Genomic DNA, 23,376 nt, shown 5'->3' on the forward strand with positions numbered 1-23,376 from the left:
AGTACTCGTCCCCTTGACGAGGCATATTTTGTGTCCCCATCCTAGAACAAAACACAAGTTTGTTAGAAGAAAGGGAGGAATATAGTTTCTTGGAGATGGGTAACAGGATCAGCCAAAACGTAGATGAATTCACCCAGGAAGAGCATTTGATATAAATGCGAAAAAAGTTGAAGACAGGCTGGAACCATGAGGGAGAATGGTGTTTGAAGAGCTGCTCCCAGGTAGAAGAGGACACTTGAATGGGACTGAGAAGCCTCAGTCTGTCACTAGATTAACCTGTGGTTCTTGGGAAGATACTAGTTCTCAACTCTTCTCAGACTTTCCTAGAGAGGGGTGGCTAATTACAACCCAGTAATTATGGGAACAAGACAAAAGCTGAGGTTCTCAATTTTGGTACTGCTGACTGTAGGCCTGATAATTCTTTGTTGTGGGGGGTTGTTGTGCACATAAGATGTCTGCAACACCTCTGGCCTCCACCCTCTAGCTGCCAGCAGCAAATCTCCCCACCTCCCCAGGTGTTTTAAAATCAAACAAATAAAAAACGTCTTCAGACATTTGCCAAATGTCCTCTAAGGGACACAAAATCACTCTTAGTTGAGAACCACCGGTTTATAGCAAGGACACTTCACGAAAGATCATTACAAGGGGCAGTAGAAGTTGAAAGGGATCTTGAAGCTTGGATATCGAGTAGTGTGGCACAAAAGCAATGATGGAAGATGTCACAGGAGCTTAGGCAACAGCTCTACTCTTGTCTGACTTACAGGAGATCACATGAGTCCAAGTTGTACTGTTCTGAGTAATTACACCCTAACAGAACCGAGGTAGGAAGATTACTTGGTAGCTGAGTGTAGGAAGGACTGGGGTAAGGGAAATTAAAGGCAGGGATAATGGTAACTCAGAGGGAAGGTGTAAGTGGGTAAAGTAGTGCAGAGAGAGCAGGAACTGAGAGAGAGGACGACCTGACCTCTCACAAAGCTAGAACTGGGAAGGCTAATGAGATGAGAGTGGTACAGGTCTTTCCCTCCTGCTGTAAGTGCTGTCTGTGAAGACAGGAACTGCATTAATGTTTAGAGTCTGGATAACTAGGAGGATGTTACTGAAAACAGCAGAGAAGTAAAATGGAAGGACAAATAGTTTGAAGAGGTAAAGTGTGGACTTGAATTTGGACAAATCAGCCTTGAAATAATAGTGAATCAGATAGGGATCTTTGGAAATAATGTTCTGGATACCAGAGAGGAGAAGAGAATTACAGGCAGAATTTGAGAGAAGACCAGGAGTGTCAGTTGAAACCACTGAGAGAAAAAGTAAAAAGAAAAGGGGCTCAAGGTCAAATTCACTCAGGATGATGATCTTGCCTACATATAAAAGATAAAAGGAAGAGGCACAGTCATAATTAAAGAAAAAGAACTATAGAATCATGGAAGGAAATTTCAAGAAGGTGGCCAGCTTATTGGATATGGAATGAGTAACTGATACTTATGCTAAAATGTTGGGATGAGGGATGCATAGGAGGTGTGGGAGCAGCAGTAGCCTTCAAGGTCAGGCACTGTACAATTATTAACTTGTTTCTCTTGCATAGCACACCTCTAAGGTAAGTATTCCTTATACTTGTGATTTTTGGGATAAGTCAATCTGAGTTTCAGAGAGATTAAGTAACATGTGAAAAGCTTATACATTACAAATTAGTGGAACTGGGGACACAAGTTCAAATTTGGAATAAAGTCATTGCTTTCCCATTGCCAAACCATCAATGATTATTTATCAAATAGTGCTTTGGTTTTCTTAGTTTAGAGATGGCTATAGGATTAAACTTTAGGATATAGGATATAGGACCACTTTACCTTTGCAAAGCTAAGTAAGGAATAACACAAAGAAGAAAGTACAAAGGAGTTATAAATTCTTTCCCCCCTTCATCCAGGACAGTTTACCCTGAAATTATTGGGTTAGAGACATCTGAACTTGGAAGTTACTACCTCTTTCTTGTTCAACAGAAAGTCCTTGTGTAATTACCCTTCTACAGAAGTTGGGATGTTAAAAGAGACCCTGACATAAGGGAATGCCCAAGTTGGAATTACCCCAGTTTTGATGGGGGTACCAACACTCTCTGTCATATTAATTCTAATTTTATTGGAGATTAGTTTCTAAAACATGTACAACAAAGTTAAAAATAAATCCATTGAGTCCTAATTGTCTAGAATATTTCTAAAATTTCCATATATAGTCAAATGATTTTTGAATTTTGAACTTTGGGAGTATGTGTGTGCACACTTACACAAATATATAATTATTACAGATCTCATAGGAAATAGAAAAAAGACTGTAGTATTTTTATTTTGAGAAAAAAGAAAAAAATGGACTTATCCCCCTCAAGTTAATAGGGTACAGTTTTAGAGACTTCTAACACCTGCCTCCCACTGACCCTAATTCCCGAAAATTTGTGAGTTCCCCTTCCTTTAAAATGATTTGATATTGTTCAGGAGAGAAATTGTGCAAAGAGTTGCTATATAATTTTCAGCATGACTACAGCATTAGTTAATAAGAAAGTGCTCAGTTGCCTGTGGCTCTGAGGTCAGTCTCAAAGTTGGTGTTTTGGGAACTGTTGGAATTCTATTTCTTGTTTAAATTCAGCAAAAAACAAACAAACAATGCCTACAGGTAAATCTATGGACTATAGCAAGCTCGGAAAAATCGGCTTCCTTTGTATTCTTAACTTTGACTTTTTTAATGTGTTCCTACCACTGGCAGAGCAATAATCTTGATGGAAAAGACAAACTTCATGTTGAAGAACCGTTCCTGATGTCCAGGGCAGCTTTGGGAGAGTTTACATGCAGTAATGAGTGAGTGCAGGATCCTGTCTCAACAGTGGAGGGAAATGGAAGGATAGAGACACCGGATTATTCTCCTACTTCTGTTAATTTCTTAGTTTCATTTTACTTCTAGCGTATCTTCAAACTCTTTGTCTTTATACCACCTTCTCTCTTCCCTTATTGCTAATGTCAAGATAACGCCCACATAGGAAGGTTACCTGATAAAGACGTCATGGCCAGGCATGTTTTAGAATGTACTTATTTATCACCCTGTCACTGTCTATCCCCTTATCAAGCTTTATTTCGTCTAAAAAATTTACCACTAGCTACCTGATTTTTTTTTTTTTTTAAGTAACATCCCAGCCCTCCCTGGTGGTCATCGGGTTAAACACAGCACTAAGAAGCTAAAGCCACTTCAGCATGAGTTCAATTCCCACCCTGGAGGTGAACCGCAAGACCCTGCAGACTGCTCCTGACCCACCCGCTGCTCCCCTCAGCATTGTACCTTGTCAGTCTGTCTGTTATGCTCCCTACTCTGTCTCTGGTGAAACTTCTCACCACCCCTGCACCTCTGGCCTGTACTCCAGTTCTGTATGCACAAATAAATAAATCTTTAAAAAAAAAAAGTAACATCCTTAGATCTATCTATGTATCCAATCATTCCTCTATCTAGTCTCTATCTAATCTATTTGCCTACTTGTCTACCTATTTTTTTATGCATACAGAACTGGGGTACAGGCCAGAGGTGCAGGGGCAGTGAGAGGAATCATCAGAGACAGAGTGGGGAGTAGAACAGGCTGACTGACGAAGTAAACTGCCAAGGGGAACAGCGGCAAGACAGGAGAGGTCTGCTGTACCATTTGGATCACCTCCCAGCTGGAGGATCCAACTTGCACTGAAGCAGCTGTGGCTAGCTCGAGTGTTGCACTAACACGCTGCATCACCAGGGAAGGCCCCCACCTACCTATTTTCCATCCATCCATCCAATTCTAGTAATGTCTATATCTTTTAGATGCAATCCACATATTATACAGTTCACTTAAAGAGTATTAATTCAGTATTTTTTTAGTGCAATTGGAACTATGCAACAATCACCACAATTTAATTTTAGGCCTCTTTAGACACCCCCAAAATAAACCTTGTACTGCCATTAGCAGCCACTCCCCAACCTTCCCCATCTAGACTGGCCATAGCCATCTATTTGTGGTTTCAATGGATCTACTATCTTGGACATTTCAGATACATGGATTCACAAAATGTTTACTGATTGGTGATTGGCTTCTTCTACTTTGTGTAATATTTTCAAGGTTACTCATGTTGTAATCTGTATCAGGAGTGGCATTGTTATAGGGCAGGGAGAAGGGCACCACTGAACCCCCAAACCTGCCTGCTCAAAATAGGTTCTGCCATCTGCCGCATCAAGACAAAACATGTAAGACTTTAATGAAAAGGAACTTTAACACAGTGAGTTTACAATACCGAACACGAAGAATATAATTTCTAAATCAAACGCCTGAAGCTACCCATCTCCTCGTGGGCAAAAGTCAACCCAAAAGGGATTGGTCCAAAGCAAGGTCTGAAAGCCCGCCACAAGGCTAAAGCACCTTCTGGCCGGGACCCATGGAAAAGAGTCGGAAATAGCCAGACAAATCTGGGAGGAAAAGAGCAAAATCAAAATCAATATAAACACTGCCATAGTGAACCTCCCCTCGAGTCTCTCACCCACATCTGTTTTAACCTGTCGAGGGCCAAGAAACAAGCACGGTTTCTTCAGCACATGCTCCCTGCTCTAAGTGGCTTCCTCAGGTCTCCTCTGGCTCTCCATCCTGCTTCCTTCCTCCTCAGATTCTTCTCTGTGTTTTTTCTTCTCAGCTCCACCCTACTTCTGGGTAGGACAGGGAACCTGGAACTTCCCCTTTTCCTGGGGACCACCCTATTACAGCATCATTTACTTACTTTTCATAACAGCCAAATAACAGCCCCTTGTACCAACACAACACATCTTACTGACCTGTTCATCAATTAATGGACATTTTGCTGCCTGGTTTAATGTTTATTTTGTTTCCCACACTAATAAATAGGCTCCATGAGCATAAGAACATTTTTGAAGTTTACCGCTCTATCCCTGCATCTTGCCTGGTGCCTGGTAAGTAATAAAAACTCATTGATTCTTCAAAAGAATGCAATGGTCATTCCACTAACTGGCCAACATTTGTTCAGCACTCCCACACAATCCTTTTCTTCCAAAGTGGACCACTAGGTTTGGGAGATGAATGTGACAAAGGAATTGTCTTCAAGAATCTCATAATCCAATGAAACAACATCTGGGCAGAAATGGTTAAAATAAAATTAAGACCTTTAATTAAATAAGGGCATGGACAGAGCAGCACAGAGATGACGGGTGAGTTTTGCTATGGGACACAGCCAGAACTTCATAGCAAAGTCTGCCCTGGAGATTTACAGAATCACAATTGCCAGACTGACAGAAAGTGTGTGTTTGTGGGAGGGGGTGGCGGTGGGGGAGAGGTGGTCAACTAGAAGAGCACTAATTTCAGCGTGGAGGCACACCTGCAAGCTGGGCTGGAACAGGAGCAAAATCGGAGCTTTTGTGTAAGGTGGGGAGAGGTCCCACATAGGAGCTAAGGGGCTCCCAGGCAATGTTCAAACTCCTATGCCGGAGGGGTGAGATTGCTTCCCAGATGTAAGAGAAACTAACAAAAATGGTTGTATTTGAGTATGGACCGTGGACTGGGGGACGGATCTGGGAAACAGATTAGCAAACGTGTCAAGTCTGGGCACATGTTCTTCACCATTTAAAAAACTGCCTTTATACGATCGACTTTAGATGATGGAAATCCACCGCACAATTTGGAGTAGGGTGTACGGGAAAGTTACTTTGGGAAAGGTGGGAAGTGCTATGGCCAGCCCCCAGGGCAAGGCGGGCCTGATCAGGACTTCGATTTCCTCCTCCTTTTGGACATCCCTACCTTCGTGACACTGTTCCCACGGGCGGATCCACGCGCACAGGCGCAAATTCACGGGTGGCAGGTCGTGGCTGCTGGAAACACGGCGACTCCCCACCTTCCCCCGCGGCAAGTGGTGTTGGGGGCTGGGCGCCGCTGAGTACTTTTGCACCCGCGCGAATCTATCCTCTGGGGGCGGGATGGGGGAAACACAGCTTTAAGACTCTTCCTGCTGATGTCATCTGCCCGAGAGCCCGCGATCTCGGATCTCCCTGCCAGAGGGCTGGTCTTCACTGCTGCCTGCCACGTGTGGTCGCCGCACCCGGCGCGTCCCCAGTCTCTCTTCGCGCAGCCTCCGCGAGCTCCAGCCGGGATCCCCGCGCCCGCAGCGCACCAGACAGGGCCAGCGCGCAGCTCCACTGACCACGGCGGGCAGAATAATGAAGGTAACTGTCGCTTACAAAAATGTGGGTGTAGCTTGAGGTCGCGAGTCCTCAAAGGCACGGGTGGCAGGTAGGGGAAGGAGGAAGGACCGCCAGGGTCTAGTTCCATGCAGGTTTTGGATCCTCTATCTTCGTGGGTTAGTCTCGGCGCTCAGGATGTGTCCGCTGGGACTTATTCGCCGCTACATTTGTGAATGGAGATAAAAGGAAGGCTGCTCGCACCTCCCTCTCCCGGTCCGTCTTGAAGTTTAGGGCGGAAGAGGAAGCTTTTCTTAATTTCTAAGATGCACAAGAGGTGGGGGCTTCTGGAGAAGGGGTGGGGGATAGGGACTGGGGTGAGAAGGGGTGCGGGGGGTGGGGGTGCGTACCACGCTTGGGGTTTCCTGCGGAGGGAGGTGCCGCACTAGGTGACCCCTGCGGGAAAGAAGGGGTCGCTACCCTTCGCTGTTAAATGCGGAGGCTGGTTTTATTTTGTGCTTGTGCAAATGAGAGCTTCCAGGAGTTACAATCCTATAAAGCCTAAGGATGTTCTTTCATAAAACCCCCGCTGGGTTCGATTCCTACCCAAATCATTCTTAGCTAATCAAGGATGGTCACCTTCGCTGCAAAAGAAACCAGCTGGGTGAGCTGTTCTCATTCCCAGGACCTGCACGGAGATATAAAAAAACCGCAAGAGCAGTTTTGTTAACAGGAAACTAAAGGGCTGTGCAACTAGCCCTGCCCTCTAACATCTTGGCACTAAGAGATGCCCATCTGCAGACAGAGCTTTTAGGAGAAATCAAATCATGTTTTAACATTTTGAAAGAAGCACCTCTCTCCACTGGGCTTATCCCACATCTCATACAAAGCACACTTTCATTTACAAGAAATAATATGTAAATGTACCCATTTAGCCAAAACAAAAGTCTTCACTCAGATTAAACTGGAACTGAATGGAAACACAGCGTTTTTATTCAAAAGAAGATCATGCAAATGCTAGATAAAAAACGTGGCAGCCATTTGTTTCTTTCATTGGTTATTCCATTTCTGGCTTGCTCTTGCCTGTTTAATTTCAGTTAAAAATGTACACTCAATTATTAGTGTGTCAAAGGAGAAAATTCCAAGACTAGACAGTCTTGCCTTTCTTACTTTCCTTACCCCAAGTGGAATTCTAGTGGATATTTTTATTTTTATTTTTTCTAAGTTCATAGGTGCTTTAGTGGAAACCCAAAACCCCAGACTTATAAGGTACTTCTATGCACAGGATGCTAGAGGACATCGTCACAAAATCTTGTTTCTGTTTTCTGATATTTTGCTAAGAACAGGAAAGAAATTGTTTCACATAGTTTTGATCTCACCTACGTCCTGCTATCATGACCTTTTTGAAAATGTTATTTGCACAAAGTACCATGACAGGCTCTGTCCTCAGCAAATTTCCCCAGACATGGTCTTGCTTTAATAGTTTATATTGTATTTTAAGATGGATACATATGGAATGGACAGTAAAATAAAAAAAATAGCATATACATTGAATTGCATGAGGAACAAAATGGTAAGTACATATTCTATGATATTGAGTGACCATGGAGATTGAAAAGGGACCTGTATCTGAAAGGATAGAGACCACTATGTGGAATTCATTGCCAGTGGCTCTGGTTAAGAGAAGGAAGGAGGGGGCATGACGAGCTGTATGGCACAAGATTGTTGTGTGTGTCAGGGGAGGGTGTGGAGAGGGGGGGGGCGCACTGATCCTAGATGTATCCCCTCAGATAAGGCTCAGAGATGCACAGCTAGTTACGTAGTTTTAATAAAAGTAAGAAAAAAGCAAAAGGGAGGTAGAAAGGGCTAGAATTTAATTTTGGCCAATATTTCATTGAATGAGTTTCTGGGTTGTATAACTTGAGAAATAGAAAAAGAAACGTAAGTTGGAAAAATTTCCATTTGTATGTGAGAATTTCTTTTGTTGGTCAGCTCATTGAAACCCATCAGGCCTAATTATTTGAAATATATTTAAAACCTTAGGAAAGAAAGTTGAAAACAGTCATTTGATTTTTATCTTTGTATTGAGAACTAAAACCAAATTGAGGTCTCCTTCTGGAGTGGTGTTTCCAAATGTATTCATTCATTTTAGATTCTGTCCTGAGGACTTTTCCTCAGCAGAATTGAATAGTGGGAAAGTTAATAGCAGTGTTATAAACTATTAGTAGTTTGGGTTTATGGGTTAACTATTTTCTATACATCAATAAAGAATTGTTTCTAAGCTGTGGCCATCTTGAACTTTTGGGTTGGATGTGTCTTTTGAAGTTTCAGGATGTCTGCTTCTTTGACTTTTTAGTGTGGATAGGAAGGTGTCACTGGAGACTTCTCTATTCCCTTTCCCCTTGGGTATTGGCAGCCACAATTTCTCTAAATAATTGTTGCCATCCTAGGGAAACCCAGTGGACTGTGCCCGACGGGATCTGGTTACCACATCAGAGTGAAATCTAGCACTTTCCATGATAGACATCGTTATCCTATGCATCTTCTTCTTATGTGATATGATCATTCTTTCTGTGCAGGATACTATTAGGATGCGGATGGGTCTGGGTGTGTACACCTGTTGAAGAATAACAGCCACCACACCAAATGTGACAGTAAGCAAGTGTGGATTTGAAGCAAGGGGAAAGAACTGTCAGCACTAGGGGGCCATGGGAGGACGCTGCTTTACTCCAGCCTTATTCCAGCCCTGTCTGTGACTGTAGGCTCAGACTTCCTGTCCTCCAATGTGCCAGACTATTGATTAGGTGCTGGGCAGGTGGTCGGGAAGTTTCCTAGTGTTTGTTTTTCTGTTCTCTAATTATCCTGTAACCTGATCTTTCTCTCTAGGTGGTGGCTAGCTCAGCACCATTTCAGTAAAATACTTTTATTTTCCTGGGAGCTATTTTGTTCCTCTGTTCCTGTATTGTTTAAAATCACTGTCCTTGTCTCAGCTTCTTCAGCTCCCCAAATTCTCTTAGCTCCTCTCAGTCCTGGCCATCTGCCCATTTTACAGTTGTTAGTGCGGGCAGTCTGTATTGTAACTTATTTCCCTAACAGTCAGCACTCACTCTGAACAGTTAACATAACACTTGGTAAACATTCTTCCTCAAGGACCTTGATGAGACTCCACAGCCCATTTGGTGACACATGTTAGTGCCTAGTCAACTGAGACCACTTGTGGATTCTTTATCAGTCAATTGAAACACAATGTGAGTGTAACTCAACATTTTCCAAGTGTTTCAAAATTCAGCCTTTGGATGCTTGCATTCACAAACACAACCACAAACATTTTTTATGGTAAGATTGAGTATGTGATTCCCAGCTTCAGTGAGGAAAGCAAAGCTGAGGGGGGTCACTTTGCAGTAACCGCGGGGTTCCAGGAAGCCTCTGATGCTAGTATACTCAGGGTAAGCTGCGTGATGGTATTACCTCTTGAAATTGAGTACTTGTGGCCTGAACACAACTTTACATTTAGAACATTTGTTGACACAGCAAAGCAAGTCACACAAATCTCTTTTGTGATCAAGGCCATGTCTTTTTTATGGGAAAAGCTTTTTGTAAAATACTTTTCTTTTTTTCTATGAATAATGGGAGAGACCAAGGATTAAAGAAAAGGATAATTATTTTCCAAAAATACAACAGAAAAGTGAGGTAGAGGAGAAAGTGGGAAGAGATGAAAACATGGAGGAAATGCTGAAGAAGTTACACCTAAACATGTGATTCTTTGTGTTTGAAATACTTGTGAAATTCAAACAGTTCCATTAATAGGAAAAAAAACTATTACCAAAGAACTATTCATTTTTTTATCTGGATATGCATATCTAAACATTTAAGAGCCTTTAAAAGTATCCCTTAATTGAGAAATGTTTGGCATTTTGACTGTGCATGTTATTTCACTTAGTAAATCATTAGAGAATTTAAGGTTTTGCTGAGTCCTTCTATATCTAGGCAGAAAGAGCATCTGTTGGGATGTTCTAGGCCAAATGCTGATGTCTCTTACATGACCAGCAAAGTTCCCAACATGGTCCAGGTGTGAGGCCTAGGATGTTCACCTCCCCTGGTCTTAGCATTTCCGCAATGCAGTAGCAGCTGACTTTGCCAAAGACGCTTACATTTTAGCTGATTCTCCTTCAAAGTTTTTACTATTTTGATTTTAGGACTAGACACTAGCTCAGGGATCAGAAATCCCCATAAATGTTTCTCTGAAGATGAAAGGATGAGTTAAAGTCGAGGCATCCATTCCGCATGGAGGAAGCCAGTGCATTGCCAGGACTGTGTGGTTTCTGTGTTGCTCAACGTCCTGTGTACTGGCAAGGTCAGCCTGGTGTAGATCAGACACCTCCGGGCTTTGAATTATGGTCCATTCCTCCACATCTGGATTTGTTTGGTGTCAAAGCTTTAATCAACTCCAAAAAGAAGGGACATTATAAAAAGCACCACACAGACCAGTATTTGTGTCTTAGTGCCTACTGCTAAACTCACCTTAAATACCTGACTTTTTTTTTTTACAGGTCTTCATTGATAAAACTGTACTAGATAATAAATCTTTTTTTGAAAATCCATACTGAAAGGTGCTATCTCACAATAAGTTCTGAGTACTAGGAAATGTAAAACAGCAATGCCTGGATGCCATGTCACCAAGCTTTCACAGAGGCAGGATGCAAAGGGAATGTATTCTCTGTCATACTCTGAGGAACTGACTTGGAATATGGAACCAAGTCTCTGGAAACAATAGCCAATTCCAATACTATTTAACATTTTTGTTGTTGTTGTTGCTGTTGCTGCAAACAGTGCTGTTCTTAAGCAGTCTAATTAATTCATACACTGAGAAACAAATCCAACCAAAGAGGCACTTAGAGGCAGTGTTCACTGGATACTGGAATTTTCAAAGAAAAAAGCTATTAGGTCATTTTAGGATTTTACTTCTGCCAAAGAAGGATTGTTCTTTTGAGGTTACTTTCCAGTTTTCAATTCTATTCCACTTAAATATCTCAAGAATAAAGATTTCTGAAATCTTCTGTGGACAGTTCTGCCACCTCATATATTAGTTCACTGTTTAAAAGTTTCTGGTAATTAACTCAGTTCCCTTTTCCTACAGTTACACACATCAACACCTATGCTGGGCTAAGCTGGCAGTTTGCCATCAGCCGTTATGCTTGTTTTTAAAATATCATATGTAGTCATTATTTGGTTTTAAAGCACAATGTTATTAACTAAACTGACACTTTGTTCAGTAGCATTAGAGCAAATATTCTGTTAGTCATGGCATTCATTGGGTGGCTATGTAGTATGAGATGTCAATAAGGTTTATACTTTTCTCTTTCTTTTTAAATGATTATTTATGAAAACTGAACTGGAGTGCAAGCCAGAGGTGCAGGATGGTGAGAGGATCACCAGAAACAGAGTGGGGAGCAGAACAGGCTGATCCTCGAGGTACACTGCTGAGGGGAGCAGTGGGTGGGTCAGGAGAGGTCTATCGCACCATGTAGATCACCTGAGGCCTGAGACAGAATTCTCACTGAAGTGGCTGCAGCTCGCTCGCAATGCTGCATCCTACCCGGATATGCCACCAGGGAGGGCCCTAGAATAGCTCTTTCGAGGGAAGATTTGGAAGCTGAGGAGTCATTTGAAGCCACCAAAGGTTAACTAGGTTAACTTCGAGAGAGATTTAATGATTCAACATTAATATTAGTTTACTTAGAAGTATCTTGTACATACTTGTAATGTGCGAGATAAAATATGAGCAAGCATGTTTATTGCTGTGTTGTTTGTGATAACAAAAAATTGAGTCATCCCCATATTCATCATATGTAAAAAATAATGAGGTAAAAACAAAATGAACAGAGGGAAGCATGAATAAGCTTTTTCTATACAGATAAGAGGAAAATCTCCATGAGCCTTTTCACTGTATGTGTTTATAGACTGCATATAAAACATGATTTACAGAATTGAAAATAAAAAAAGAAATGGAAAATAAAAAAAGTCAAGCTTGATAGTGAAACTAGCTTGACTCTAGAACCATTACCAAGAAAAGCTAGAGTGCTAAATTAAGTTAAATTAAGATCAAGGATGTCTATCTTGCCAACATTTCTAAATGACAGGATTTAACTGAAAAGGATCTACTGAGTCAGAGCAATACATATCATGTGCACACCAAGCGACAGTAACTACTGAAAGCACACAACACTTCTTCAGACCAAACGTTTAGATAGTATAGTAATGACTGATAAAAAAGACTGATTCTAGTTTCATCTCATCACACACGTAGCTCTAACCACAGACACTAGACTCCCAGACTTTGTGCTAGGCAGTAGGCAAATGCAAACAATTCAAGCTTGATCTTTCCTTTTGAGAAATTGCCCTATTCAGGGCAAGAGATGCATGAAAGATAGTGCAATAAAGTATGATAGTGCTGTAAGAGGTGTCTGCACAAGATACAGTAATGCATGAAAAAGATTAGTCCGAGAAATCAGGAGGGCTTTACAATGGAGATGACGTTTGAGTAGGACAGTAGAAGGTTGAGGAACAAAAACAGTAGTATTTTTGGGTACAGACACAGTCTACTTTTGCCCAACGCAGGCTTTTGGGCCAAGATTCATTCATTCATTCGTTTACCACCAAGAAAAGCATGTTTAGCCTCCCTTCCAGATCAGTAGTAAAAAATAGAGAGACTGGGCACCCAGCATCCTCCAGGGAAGGAACTACTGGAACTAACAACATTGGCAACCAGTTAAATTTCCCATGTCACACCTCCACAACGCCCTCCTTCACCTTCATGCTCTTTCAATGCTCTGTGTTTTCTCTGTTGACTCAGTTCCTTACTCCACCTCCTACTCAAATTTGTCCACAGTAATTTGCAAGTTACCTTGAACATGTTCCCTTCACCTTCCTGAAATGATTCCTGTTCCTTCTGGCCTTATGTGAGGTCATTTCCCTACCATCCTCTGAAGGAGAGGTTGCTCATTTTTCTATCCAGATGCAAAGCCAAAGCAAGGCTTGTCTCCTTCCCCTGCCCAATGCCATTTTCAGAACCAATGGAGGTGAGGGTGGAGATGGACGTGGGTGGGCTGAGAATTGAAGATGCTAACCCCTGGCTCTGAAGATAGAGCTGGGGCCCATGAGAGAAGAAAAATACAGGCAACTTCTAAAAGCCAAGGAAGTAGATTCTTATTTTAGAATTTCTAGAAGGAAAGCAGCCCTGCTTGGCAACCTAGGACCTCTGATTTCCAAATCTGGAAGGTAATGTTTTGATTATTTGAAGTTGTGAACTTAGTGGTACTTTTCAAAAGTAGCATCAGGAAACAAGTATTAATTTTGGTACATGGGAATGGAGTGATGCTGTGACTGATATCTAATAAGATGGGCTTGATTTTGAGTTAGGCAGTGGATCCAGGGATTCAGAGACATCTGATAGGACAAACCTTGCTTTGAAACAACTATTGGGAGGGAAATATGGGCATTCAAGGTGATAATGAGGGCTCACAGCAAGTGAGAGCATAGTAGAGAAAATAAATGTATCTGACAGAATAGCTACATGATCATAGACCCTTGGAAGAAAGGGGATTTTTAAAATTTATTCTTTTTATTAAGGTAGCATCGCATTATAACATAAATTGCAGGCATGCATCATTATTATCAACGTATGAATGTTAAAAGTTCTGCTGGTGGGGGCTTAGATAGAATTAAGGAGCATCTTCATGGAGACCAGAGAAACAGGGATCTTGGTTACACAGAAAACATGGAAAACAGCATTTGTAAATGATGAACCTTAGTGGAAATTTCCCCGGAAAATATGGAAGGCAGAGCTTGGTGTCTTCTTGCTGATTATAGTAAAATGCAAGAGGAGAGAGACCCATTGAGGAGAAAAACTGATAAGCAAAAAAGGAACCTGTACTTGAGATCTGGGAAATTCTCGGACTCCAGATGATCCAAGATGCTGAGCTTAGGAGGTTCCCCTTAGAAATCTCTTTCTGGTGAGAAAGCTAAGGCGAGCTGCTCATAGCCTGAGTAGGGGATGCCGGGATGCAAGCAGTTGGTGATGGTGCGTGAACTAGTGGATGCAAGTGGTATGGGAACACACAGAGGAAGAGGTTGATTTTGTTGGAGCTTTGCATTGGTCCTTGGAGTCTACCAATAAAAATCCTGGCTTCGCACCTGTAGATCTCCGTCCTGGCTATCTAAACTCTCTGATCCTTTAAGCCACTCTGGGTTAATCTTCTCTCTTGGGAACAGATCATTTTTTTTTCCCCTCGCTTGTTTAAGTGCTGGAATCCTATGTGGACTCAATCCAGGAAGGAGACTCTTTGGCTTCCTGTTCTTGCCCACGCCAGCCCATCTCACCTCTCCATGTCCTTTAGACAACACATTGGATGCACAGGAACAATCACTACCATTCCCATGTCATCCAGGACATACATCGGAGAGAGGGGCTCCTCCCTCACTGGGTAGTGGATGAGTGCTAGTACAGCCACCACACAATCAGGAAGACAATGCTGGGGACCCACAAAAGAAACTACAGCCTGTGAAGAAGACAGGTATCTCAATTGTTTCTAAAACTAAAAGAACTGAGCAGCCTAAAGGTAGATATATCTGAGATGAATCTAAGATAGGGTTCAGTGACACCACTGATAGCACAGGGGACATATGTTCATCCCCTTCTTTGCCTTCTCTAAAGGGGGATTCCTCTGATGGTTGTAACTCACTCATTGAATAGACATTTGGAGAAAACTCATTCTGTAGGTATCAGGCACTGGTCAGCCTTGAGGCTAGGAAGATGAAAAACAGGCTTTCTTCTCACTGCTGGGGCAGCACTGGGATAGGACTGCAGGTGTGGAACCCCAGCTTTTGCTCCTAGGCAGGAACCTACTGGAAGATTTTTTTTTTAAGATTTATTTGTGCATACAGAACTGGGGTACAGGCCAGAGGTGCAGGGGCGGCGAGAGGATTCACCAGAGACAGAGGCAAACAGAACAGGCAGTTCGACGCAGGGGGCAGGTCAGGAGAGGTCTGCCTCGCCATGTGGATCACCTCCCGGGTGGGTGGGGTTCGAACTCATGTTGACGTGGCTTTAGCTTCTTAGTGCTGTGCTTTAACCTGCTGTGCCACCAGGGAGGGCCCCTCCTGGAAGTTATTTAACTGTGTTGCTACTTTCTTGCTTATCAAGTGGTAGTTATTAATCGCATCTACCTCACTTATGCTGTAAGGATTAAATGAAAAGTCCTTAGAGCACAAGCCTGGGAGTTTTGCTACAAGAATTAACTGGTTGTCAGTTCAGTTTCATTTTCCCAATGTTGAGATAAGAAACCAACTCTTAGTAAACTGGTATGTGATCATTTTTTAGAATAGCAGCATGCGCTCTGACTTTCCAGTAAACCTGATCATTGAAAAAAATATATAATACTATTCATGAAGAAAAGTAGAAAAAAGTATTTAGATATTTTCCACAACAGAAAGTTAGTTCTTTGCACAGGAGAGCCCTGAATCTGCACGTTGAAGTGTATTTAAATATTTTGTATTTTGTTTTTTTTTTTAATATTGCTATTAATGTTTTACTCTGTCCTTTGGAATTTCCCTCTTTTAATTTCTTCCTTTTCTCATTTATGGCCTTATAGGCAAGCTGCTTACTGTGAAGAATCATCCAGCAAAATTACGAAATGAGGAAGTGAGGAAATGGCTACAAGCAGTCAGTTAGGGTCAGGGTGCCCCAAGCCCATTTATCAAACTGAATAAAGAATAATCAGTTGGAATGAGGGTATCCCAACCTAGTGAAAACTGATCAGAAAACACACATCATGGGGAGGCAATGGGCTGATGCCACCGAAAACAGACCAAGTAACCTGAGACACCCAGTGGGCCCATAACCTGGGAGACCCCAGGCCTCAACCAACTAATAAATAACAACTGGGAGAAACCCAACATCCAGACCCCCTCCTCTCGCTCACCATACCCATATCAACTCCTGCTTCTAGTCTCTAGTCCCTTCCCTGCCCCTTCCCCCCAGGACCTCTCTCTGTTCAGAGAGCTTTCCTGTCCTCATCTGGCAGTAAAGTTCTTTCTGTCTAACTCTGTTCTCCATATTAAATTCTTTACTCCTGGTGACAAGAACCGGAGCCCTTGGGGGCCAACTCCTGGACCGATTCACAACCTAGAGCTCTTACAAGAGTGCCTGGTCTGGAATAAGTAGCACAGAATATTCAGGTTACTCATGTAGCAAGCAAATTAATCTAACTAGTGATGAAATAGGAAGAAAATAAGAAGAAATGAAGTTATAGTGACACAGGTAAGGGGAAGCCAGGGCTAATTCCCACCAGATGGTCAGGGAAGCTGTAAAGAGAGATGAGATTTGGGTTAAGACCTGAGAATCAGAAGGGGAGCCCATAGGTGTCCCCTGCTTAGGGAGCTCCTGCTGCTCCTTTCTCCAGTGAATGAGCCTACTGTGCCCTGCAGGACTTAGGAAGGGGTGGAGACCACAGGTTCAGGTTTACAGACCTTAGCTGTGTGGGGCTGAGACAGGATGGGACCAGGCACTTCGGCTCTGTGGAGACTCCAGGGCCGAGCACAGAGGGACATGTATGTCCACATTCCAAGCAGGCTGTTTGATGCATCCAAAGAACATTCAAGGATGGCATAACTAGCCCTGAAACTTTTAGCTCCTTACCAGCTGTAATTTATTTTTTAAGAGAGGAGCAATGATTGAGCAGGCAGAGAAAACAAGGACTATGATTGGGGGTTGGGCAGTGGTCCCAGGAAAAGGCATTTGGGGTTCCCCTTCTTTGCCCTATAGAGGAGACAGTGATCGTCCATGTCTCTAGTACGGTGCTCCCCACCAAGTCCAGAGGTGATGTGTGTCCCTTTGACAGGGTCTGAAGTGGATGCTGGAGATTTCTTAAGAGCACTGAACTAGCGCTCTCTTAGGAGTGTGGGGGAGGGTACACAGGAGTCTGATTCCCCCATCCACCCGAGGACTGTCAGGCTGGCAGGGGAGTCAAAATAGGGGTCTTCATCTCAGAAGTTGTGTGGACTTGGAGAACACACCTGTGCTGAAATTGCCCGCAGGCCCCTGTCTAAGTAGGCTGGGGTGAGGTAGCCGGACTGCTGAGGGGGCCCAGGCCACAGTAGGGGGATCACAGAGGGGGCATCTCTGGTGGACATTTTTCACACACCCACAAAGAAGAGTTTGTGAAGAATCCATGAATGCCCACCTGAGGCTAAACAAAGCCAGCATTTGAGCTTTTGCCATTGTGGGTGGAGCTGAGGCTGGATTATTTAGGTCCCGGGCAAATACGCTATTGCCCTTTGTAGTCATTCACGGCGTGGTTCCAGAAGCAGCAGTGGAGAGTGGACAGAAGATGGGGGTCCCATTCTATGGTGCTGGGCTCTGGGGTCTCTGCAGAGAGAATGTTTCCAATATGGGCCACCTTTCATGGCAGCCTACACTGGTTCTGAAATCCTTAAAGACAAAAGTGCACTGACACACGGACTAGAAACACAATAGGGCTGGCTTGATCATCTTCAGACAGAGGTGGAGATTCAAAAGAGAGGTTGGGAAGGGATGTAGAAGTGAAGTTCTTCCTGAGTTTACCCTCCTGGGTCAATGCCAATCAACAAATGATTCCAGAATGGCCTTGCTGGTCACCTTTGAATGCCCCTGTCTTCCAAATCTTCCTGGGATTTTTGGGGGGAAGGAAGATGGGCTTTTTTTTTTTTAAGATTTATTTATTTGTGCATACAGAACTGGGGTACAGGCCAGAGGTGCAGGGGCGGCGAGAGGCTTCACCAGAGACAGAGTGGGGAGCAGAACAGGCAGATGGACGAAGTACACTGCTGAGGGGAGCAGCGGGCGGGTCAGGAGAGGTCTGCCGCGCCATGTGGTCTCCTCAGGCAGGCGGGGATCGAACTGATGCGGAAGCGGCTTTAGCCTCTCAGTGCTGCGCTTTAACCCGCTGCGCCACCAGGGAGGGCCGGAAGATGGGCTTTTTTAATCAATAGCACCTTCTTCCTCTGTTTTCCACTCTTTCTCCTCTAAGATTAGTGATTTCTCCACTCTCAGCTTTCTGCTTTCCCAAATGTGTGGCCACTCATGACTGTGATCTTGATGTTCATCTCTTGTCTTGTGGATTAGTCTTTAGTCCAGTTGTTTCAGTGAGTTTCTGGACATTGGCAAAGAAAGGCTTCTGTGTTCTGCCTACCACATTCATCTGGAATCCCAAGCAAGTCTTGTAATGGTAGCTAACAGTGTTTTTACTTATTCTATTCTGATGTCTTAGATTGTCTGGACAGATTTCTTGTTTCTTCTCTTTTTTCCCGATAACTGGATTTCTGGTCATTTCATCATCATCAAACAGCTTAAAACAAATGTCTGTTGTTTTAGATAAAAATTTGACCAAGGGAATAAAGAAAAATTTAGGTTTGAAAGATGTTTTGGAGCTTTTGATAGGTGGCTTTTGATAGTTCCATCCCACATTTTACAGATAAGTGAGAAAATTATCTATGTGTATAAATATAAGTAACATATTTGTAACTATTTATACAGTATAGATTCTGTGTGTTTCTATACAGACAAGGATATTTATATATCTCTAAAATTTTTTATTTATAGGATTTCCAAATCTACTGCATAAGGCAGGGTTTCCCAGAGAAACAAAGCCAGTAAGACAAAAATGGACTGAGACTCATGTTAAGGAGTCAGCTCAATGAATCTGAAAGCCAACTCCACAACTTTTTGAATACTTAAAAACAAGACTGTACTAATACAATCTTAGAAATGTAATACATCACAACACCAGCATTTCCAGATGGAGAAAGAGATTCTAAAAAGACTGGGAATTCTGATGATTTGACTTGTATTCCCAAGTCTACAATCTGCCGCAGATCAATCGGGCTAGACTCCAGAGGAAGGTGGCCCTTGGAGCAAATGTCTTCTTGAAGAAGTAGCTAATTGTTGAGATGAACACCATTGTGTGTGTGTGTGTGTGTGTGTGTGTGTGTGTGTGTGAGAGAGAGAGAGAGAGAGAGAGAGAGAGAGAGAGAGAGAGAGAAAGAAAGATGTTCATCACCTAACAAGTATGAAATCTTTGGGGAGATTTGCAATGGTGTGACAACATCCCTGCGAGATGCACATTTTCTACCTCTAAAGGTGATGGCACCAGGAGGTAGGACCTGTAGGAGCAGTGCTTTATACAACATCTCTTTCAGTCATGATGTGAGGCCACCATGAGGATCCTTGGTCCCAAAGCAGAGCTCCCCCAGCCATGCTGGAACCCCAATACTGCGCTCCCAGCTCCAAATCCTGAGGTTTAAATGCTGCGCAGTTTGTGGTGTTTCGTTAGAGTGGCCTGAGCAGAGGAGGACTATTCTCCTTTCCTTGTCTTTTCTTCCTGCATTTGGCTGCACCTTAGTGTAAGCAGACTGCAGAAAGTTACAGAGGTGAGGGGGGTCATGGAGGGATTAACGGGGTGACGAATGGAAGCTATTAAAACAAAATGTACCCAGGGTGAATCATCAGTCTTGCACCCTTACAGCTACTCTTCTTACAAAGTTTGGCCTTTGGCTACCTGGAGGTGGAGGGAAAGTTGTCAAGTATCTTGTTAAACGAAACGATGCAAGAAGCTGCAGCTACATGGTGTTGCTTCTGATCCTGAGCCCCCCCCACCCCCCAGGCCTGAGAATGCACCCCAGCTGGTATGTAACAAGCCTGGACACTGCAGAAAGTTGCCTTGACAATGAAGTATAAATCACCACTCTCAGTTCCTGGCCACATGGGCTTGGCTCTGTGGCCCCAGGTTTAGAAGCCTGGTATTGAAAGAACTGTCTGTCCTTCACAACAGCCCTAGGAAAGCTTACTTAAAATCTGATGGAGGGAGAGGATGGAAGCTTTAGTGTGACTATGGATCTTTGCTCTCTGGTCTGCCATCAAGTCAGTACTCATATTGACGAGTGCTAAATTCCTACCATTCATTGTCTGCTTTTTAAATTTTTAAAAAATATTTATTTATGGCCCTCCCTGGTGGTGCAGCGGGTTAAAGCACTGCATTAAGAAGCTTAAGCCACTTCCACATGAGTTCGATTCCCGCCTGCCCTGGAGGAGATCCACATGGCGAGGCAGACCTCTCCTGACCCGCCCGCTGCTCCCCTCAGCAGTGTACTTCGTCCATCTGCCTGTTCTGCTCCCCACTCTGTCTCTGGTGAATCCTCTCACCCTCCGCATCTCTGGCCTGTACCCCAGTTCTATATGAATAAATAAATCTTTAAAAAAATATATTTATTTATTTATGCATACAAGAACTGGGATGAAGGCCAGAGGTGCCCGGGGTGAGAGGATTCACCAGAGACAGTGAGAAGCAGAACAGGCAGATCTGCTGAAATACACTGCTGTGGGGGGGGGGGAGGGCAACGGACAGGACTGGAGAGGTCTGCCATGCCATATGGGTCAGCTACCTGGCTGGGGGATCAAACTCGCACTGAAGTGGCTGTGGACAGGTTCATAGTGCTGTGCTTTAAACCAAAGTATATTGCACCACTAGGGAGAGGCCCATTGTCTGCTCTTCTATTTTGGGACTGGCTCCAGTACACTGATGTAAGCTTCTATTCAGATTCCCCTCTCCCAGTTCCCTCTACTCCAACACCTCCAAAATAAATTGTTGGAAAAATACTATCTCATACAATACCTTCAATCTAGTGCCCACAAAGGTCTCCCATTGCCCATAGACTAAATGATGGGCATACAAACTCCTTAATAATCGTCATACTATACCCCTCCCCAAGTTATTTATCACTAGTCTTTTTTACCTTATCTTTCACCCAACTTCCTATGTCTAATCCTTACTTCATTATATTGCTGCCTCCTTGAAAGAACTGCATTAGGATGATGCATTGAAGTTTAGATTTGTCATTTTGCTATTTTACTGGATCAGATGTAATTAATGACCAAGTGCAGGGTATTACTCTGATGTTTTAAAGTAGCTGGAATCACTGTGGCTATCACATGTAATCATACATGTAATCATATGTAAACACACATATGTTCAAACTCTTATCATCTTTGTCTATGGCAGAAATTGGGCTGATTGGGAGAAATGCCCAATGTTTATATAACAGCAATCACATTATTTGTAAAATCATATATGCTTCTATTTTGTGGACTCATCATGCTCAAATGTACCAGTGAATTGTTATTTAAAAGACATCTGTGGCAAAATGTGTCTATTAAAAATTCTTTAACAGATCTGTTTGGTAAATTGACACTGTCATGGGTTGGGCTAACTTACATGCCATCATTGTTAGTAAGAGGTTCTGTATCAAATTTTATAAGTAGAACAATAAATCAAATGGAATTTTGGGGAAAGTGAGTTTTAAGTCTCTTGAACACCACATCAAATTCAAACATGGCGGGAGCCTCAGTGCAAAATTGGGAACCTCTTAGTCCCATGCGAGGGGCTGACATCTGGGGTGGAGGTGTCACAGGGCACAGTGCTACCTTTCAGCTGTCAGTCAGGCCTGAGGAAGTCATGCCACAGGAGAGAGAAAGCTCCTATAGATGCTTTGGCTTTCCTAAAGGGATGAATAATTCAAGTTTCACAGATGCCAGTTTTCTCAACATGAATGGACCTAGAGGGGATGGTGCTTAAGGAGATGTCAGGTGGAAAAAACAAACACCACATGATTTCACTCATGTGGTAAACAGATATACCAAACAAACTAAAAAACCAAAAATAAACTTTTAGACCATGACCACAGGAAAGGGGAGAGGGTGGATATGTCAGCCCAAGGGGAAGCTCTATGTAGATGATGGACAGTCATGAGCTTCATGTAGGATAAAGAGGCTTATGGGAAATTTACCTAGTATTACCAGGTAAATGCTCTTTCAATTAATTAAACAACAAAATTAATTAAAACATTGAGATCCCTTACATTTAAACTCACTCTGAAACTTTGCTGTAGGATGACAAACTGTGGGTCTGCGGGTTCTCAACAGCGTGTTTGGCCACCATTTTGTTACCTACAGTTCTGTATTCTGAAAGCAAGGTCAGAACCACCTGGTAACAGGAGCCCAACTCTACCAGATGCCTTTCAAATCAGTCAAGAGCACAATGCTGGATCACCCTGAGAGGGTGTATGTATATCATGAGGTATGGAGGTATGAAGGGAACACCCAGGGGCTGTTGACTGATGTCTGGCTTGGAATCCCAGAAGCATTGTTGATAACACTTGAAGCTCTGGCAGAGGAACCAGGGCTTGGTCTCAATTACTATAAGGAGGAGTCATCAAGCAGATGAGAAGTGCCTGGAGGGCAGATTCACAGCGCCCCATATTTAGATGACAGCACCCTTCCCCTTTTCCTTTTTTCCTCCTCCCCCTTCCAACTGATGCCGTATGATAATTCTACCAAGATAAAGGCCAGTTTCTTGCTCTGTAGCAGCATCCTGCACTATGCAGCCTGCTCCACAGCTCCTTTTCTTTATCAGTGGAGTTGCTGATGTAACCCGACACAAGTTGCAAGCCAACACAGACTTAATGTGAGTTATTTCATTTAGTCCTCATGAAAACTCTCTTACTAGCAGCACTTCACACATGGAGAAGCTGAGGCACAGAAAAGTTAAGTAACTAGCGCAGGAATGCAAAGTATTGCATCTGGCAAGGTCACTCCAGAGAGGGTGCCTCACTGTTGCATCAAAGGACCCCCTCTCAATTAATAACCTTATGTTGGAACAACTCAGTGTATATTGGAACGCCTGTGACAAGCTGTTCTCTGATTTACAAAATGCTGTGGTTTCCAGTTTTTTCTGACCTCCATGGGGCAGGCGGCTGAGGTTTGGAGAATTAATAATACAAGGTTAAAGGCATTAGGAGATTTGCCCAAGGTCATTTAGCTACTAGACTGCAGAGCTAGCACTCAAAACAATCTAGTAATGAGCTTAGTACTCTTGGCTTCATAAAGTTCAGAAAAAGTTTCAAAGTATATTTCAATGTCTATCAAGAAATGCGTGGAAGCTAGGTGAGGTAGGAAAATAACTTTTAAATATAAAGGCAGTTTTAGTAATTAAGGTTCACTATATCTATGACAGGGAGCCTGAACAAAGTACCCCATTAAAAACTTTTCTTTCATGCCTAGCACAACTGGGTTCATATTGGTATCTGTTTTCTGTTCTTGCTCTGTGTTTTTTTTTT

At 43.0% G+C, this 23,376-nt stretch overlaps 1 protein-coding gene across 1 annotated transcript in view; it reads left to right on the top strand.

The window, feature by feature from the left end:
• Window positions 1–6,155: 6,155 nt before the first annotated feature.
• Window positions 6,156–23,376, top strand: part of BCAT1 (branched chain amino-acid transaminase 1, cytosolic) — an 83,107-nt gene continuing 65,886 nt past the window's right edge. The window contains exon 1 of the mRNA XM_012732897.1: window positions 6,156–6,216. Within this exon, the coding sequence (XP_012588351.1) occupies window positions 6,211–6,216 (6 nt within the window). The 5' untranslated portion in view covers window positions 6,156–6,210. The remainder of the gene's footprint in view (window positions 6,217–23,376) is intronic.

This window comes from Condylura cristata, unplaced genomic scaffold (assembly GCF_000260355.1).
Source record: "Condylura cristata isolate star-nosed mole 26May11 unplaced genomic scaffold, ConCri1.0 scaffold00036, whole genome shotgun sequence".
Taxonomy (NCBI): Eukaryota; Metazoa; Chordata; class Mammalia; order Eulipotyphla; family Talpidae; genus Condylura; species Condylura cristata.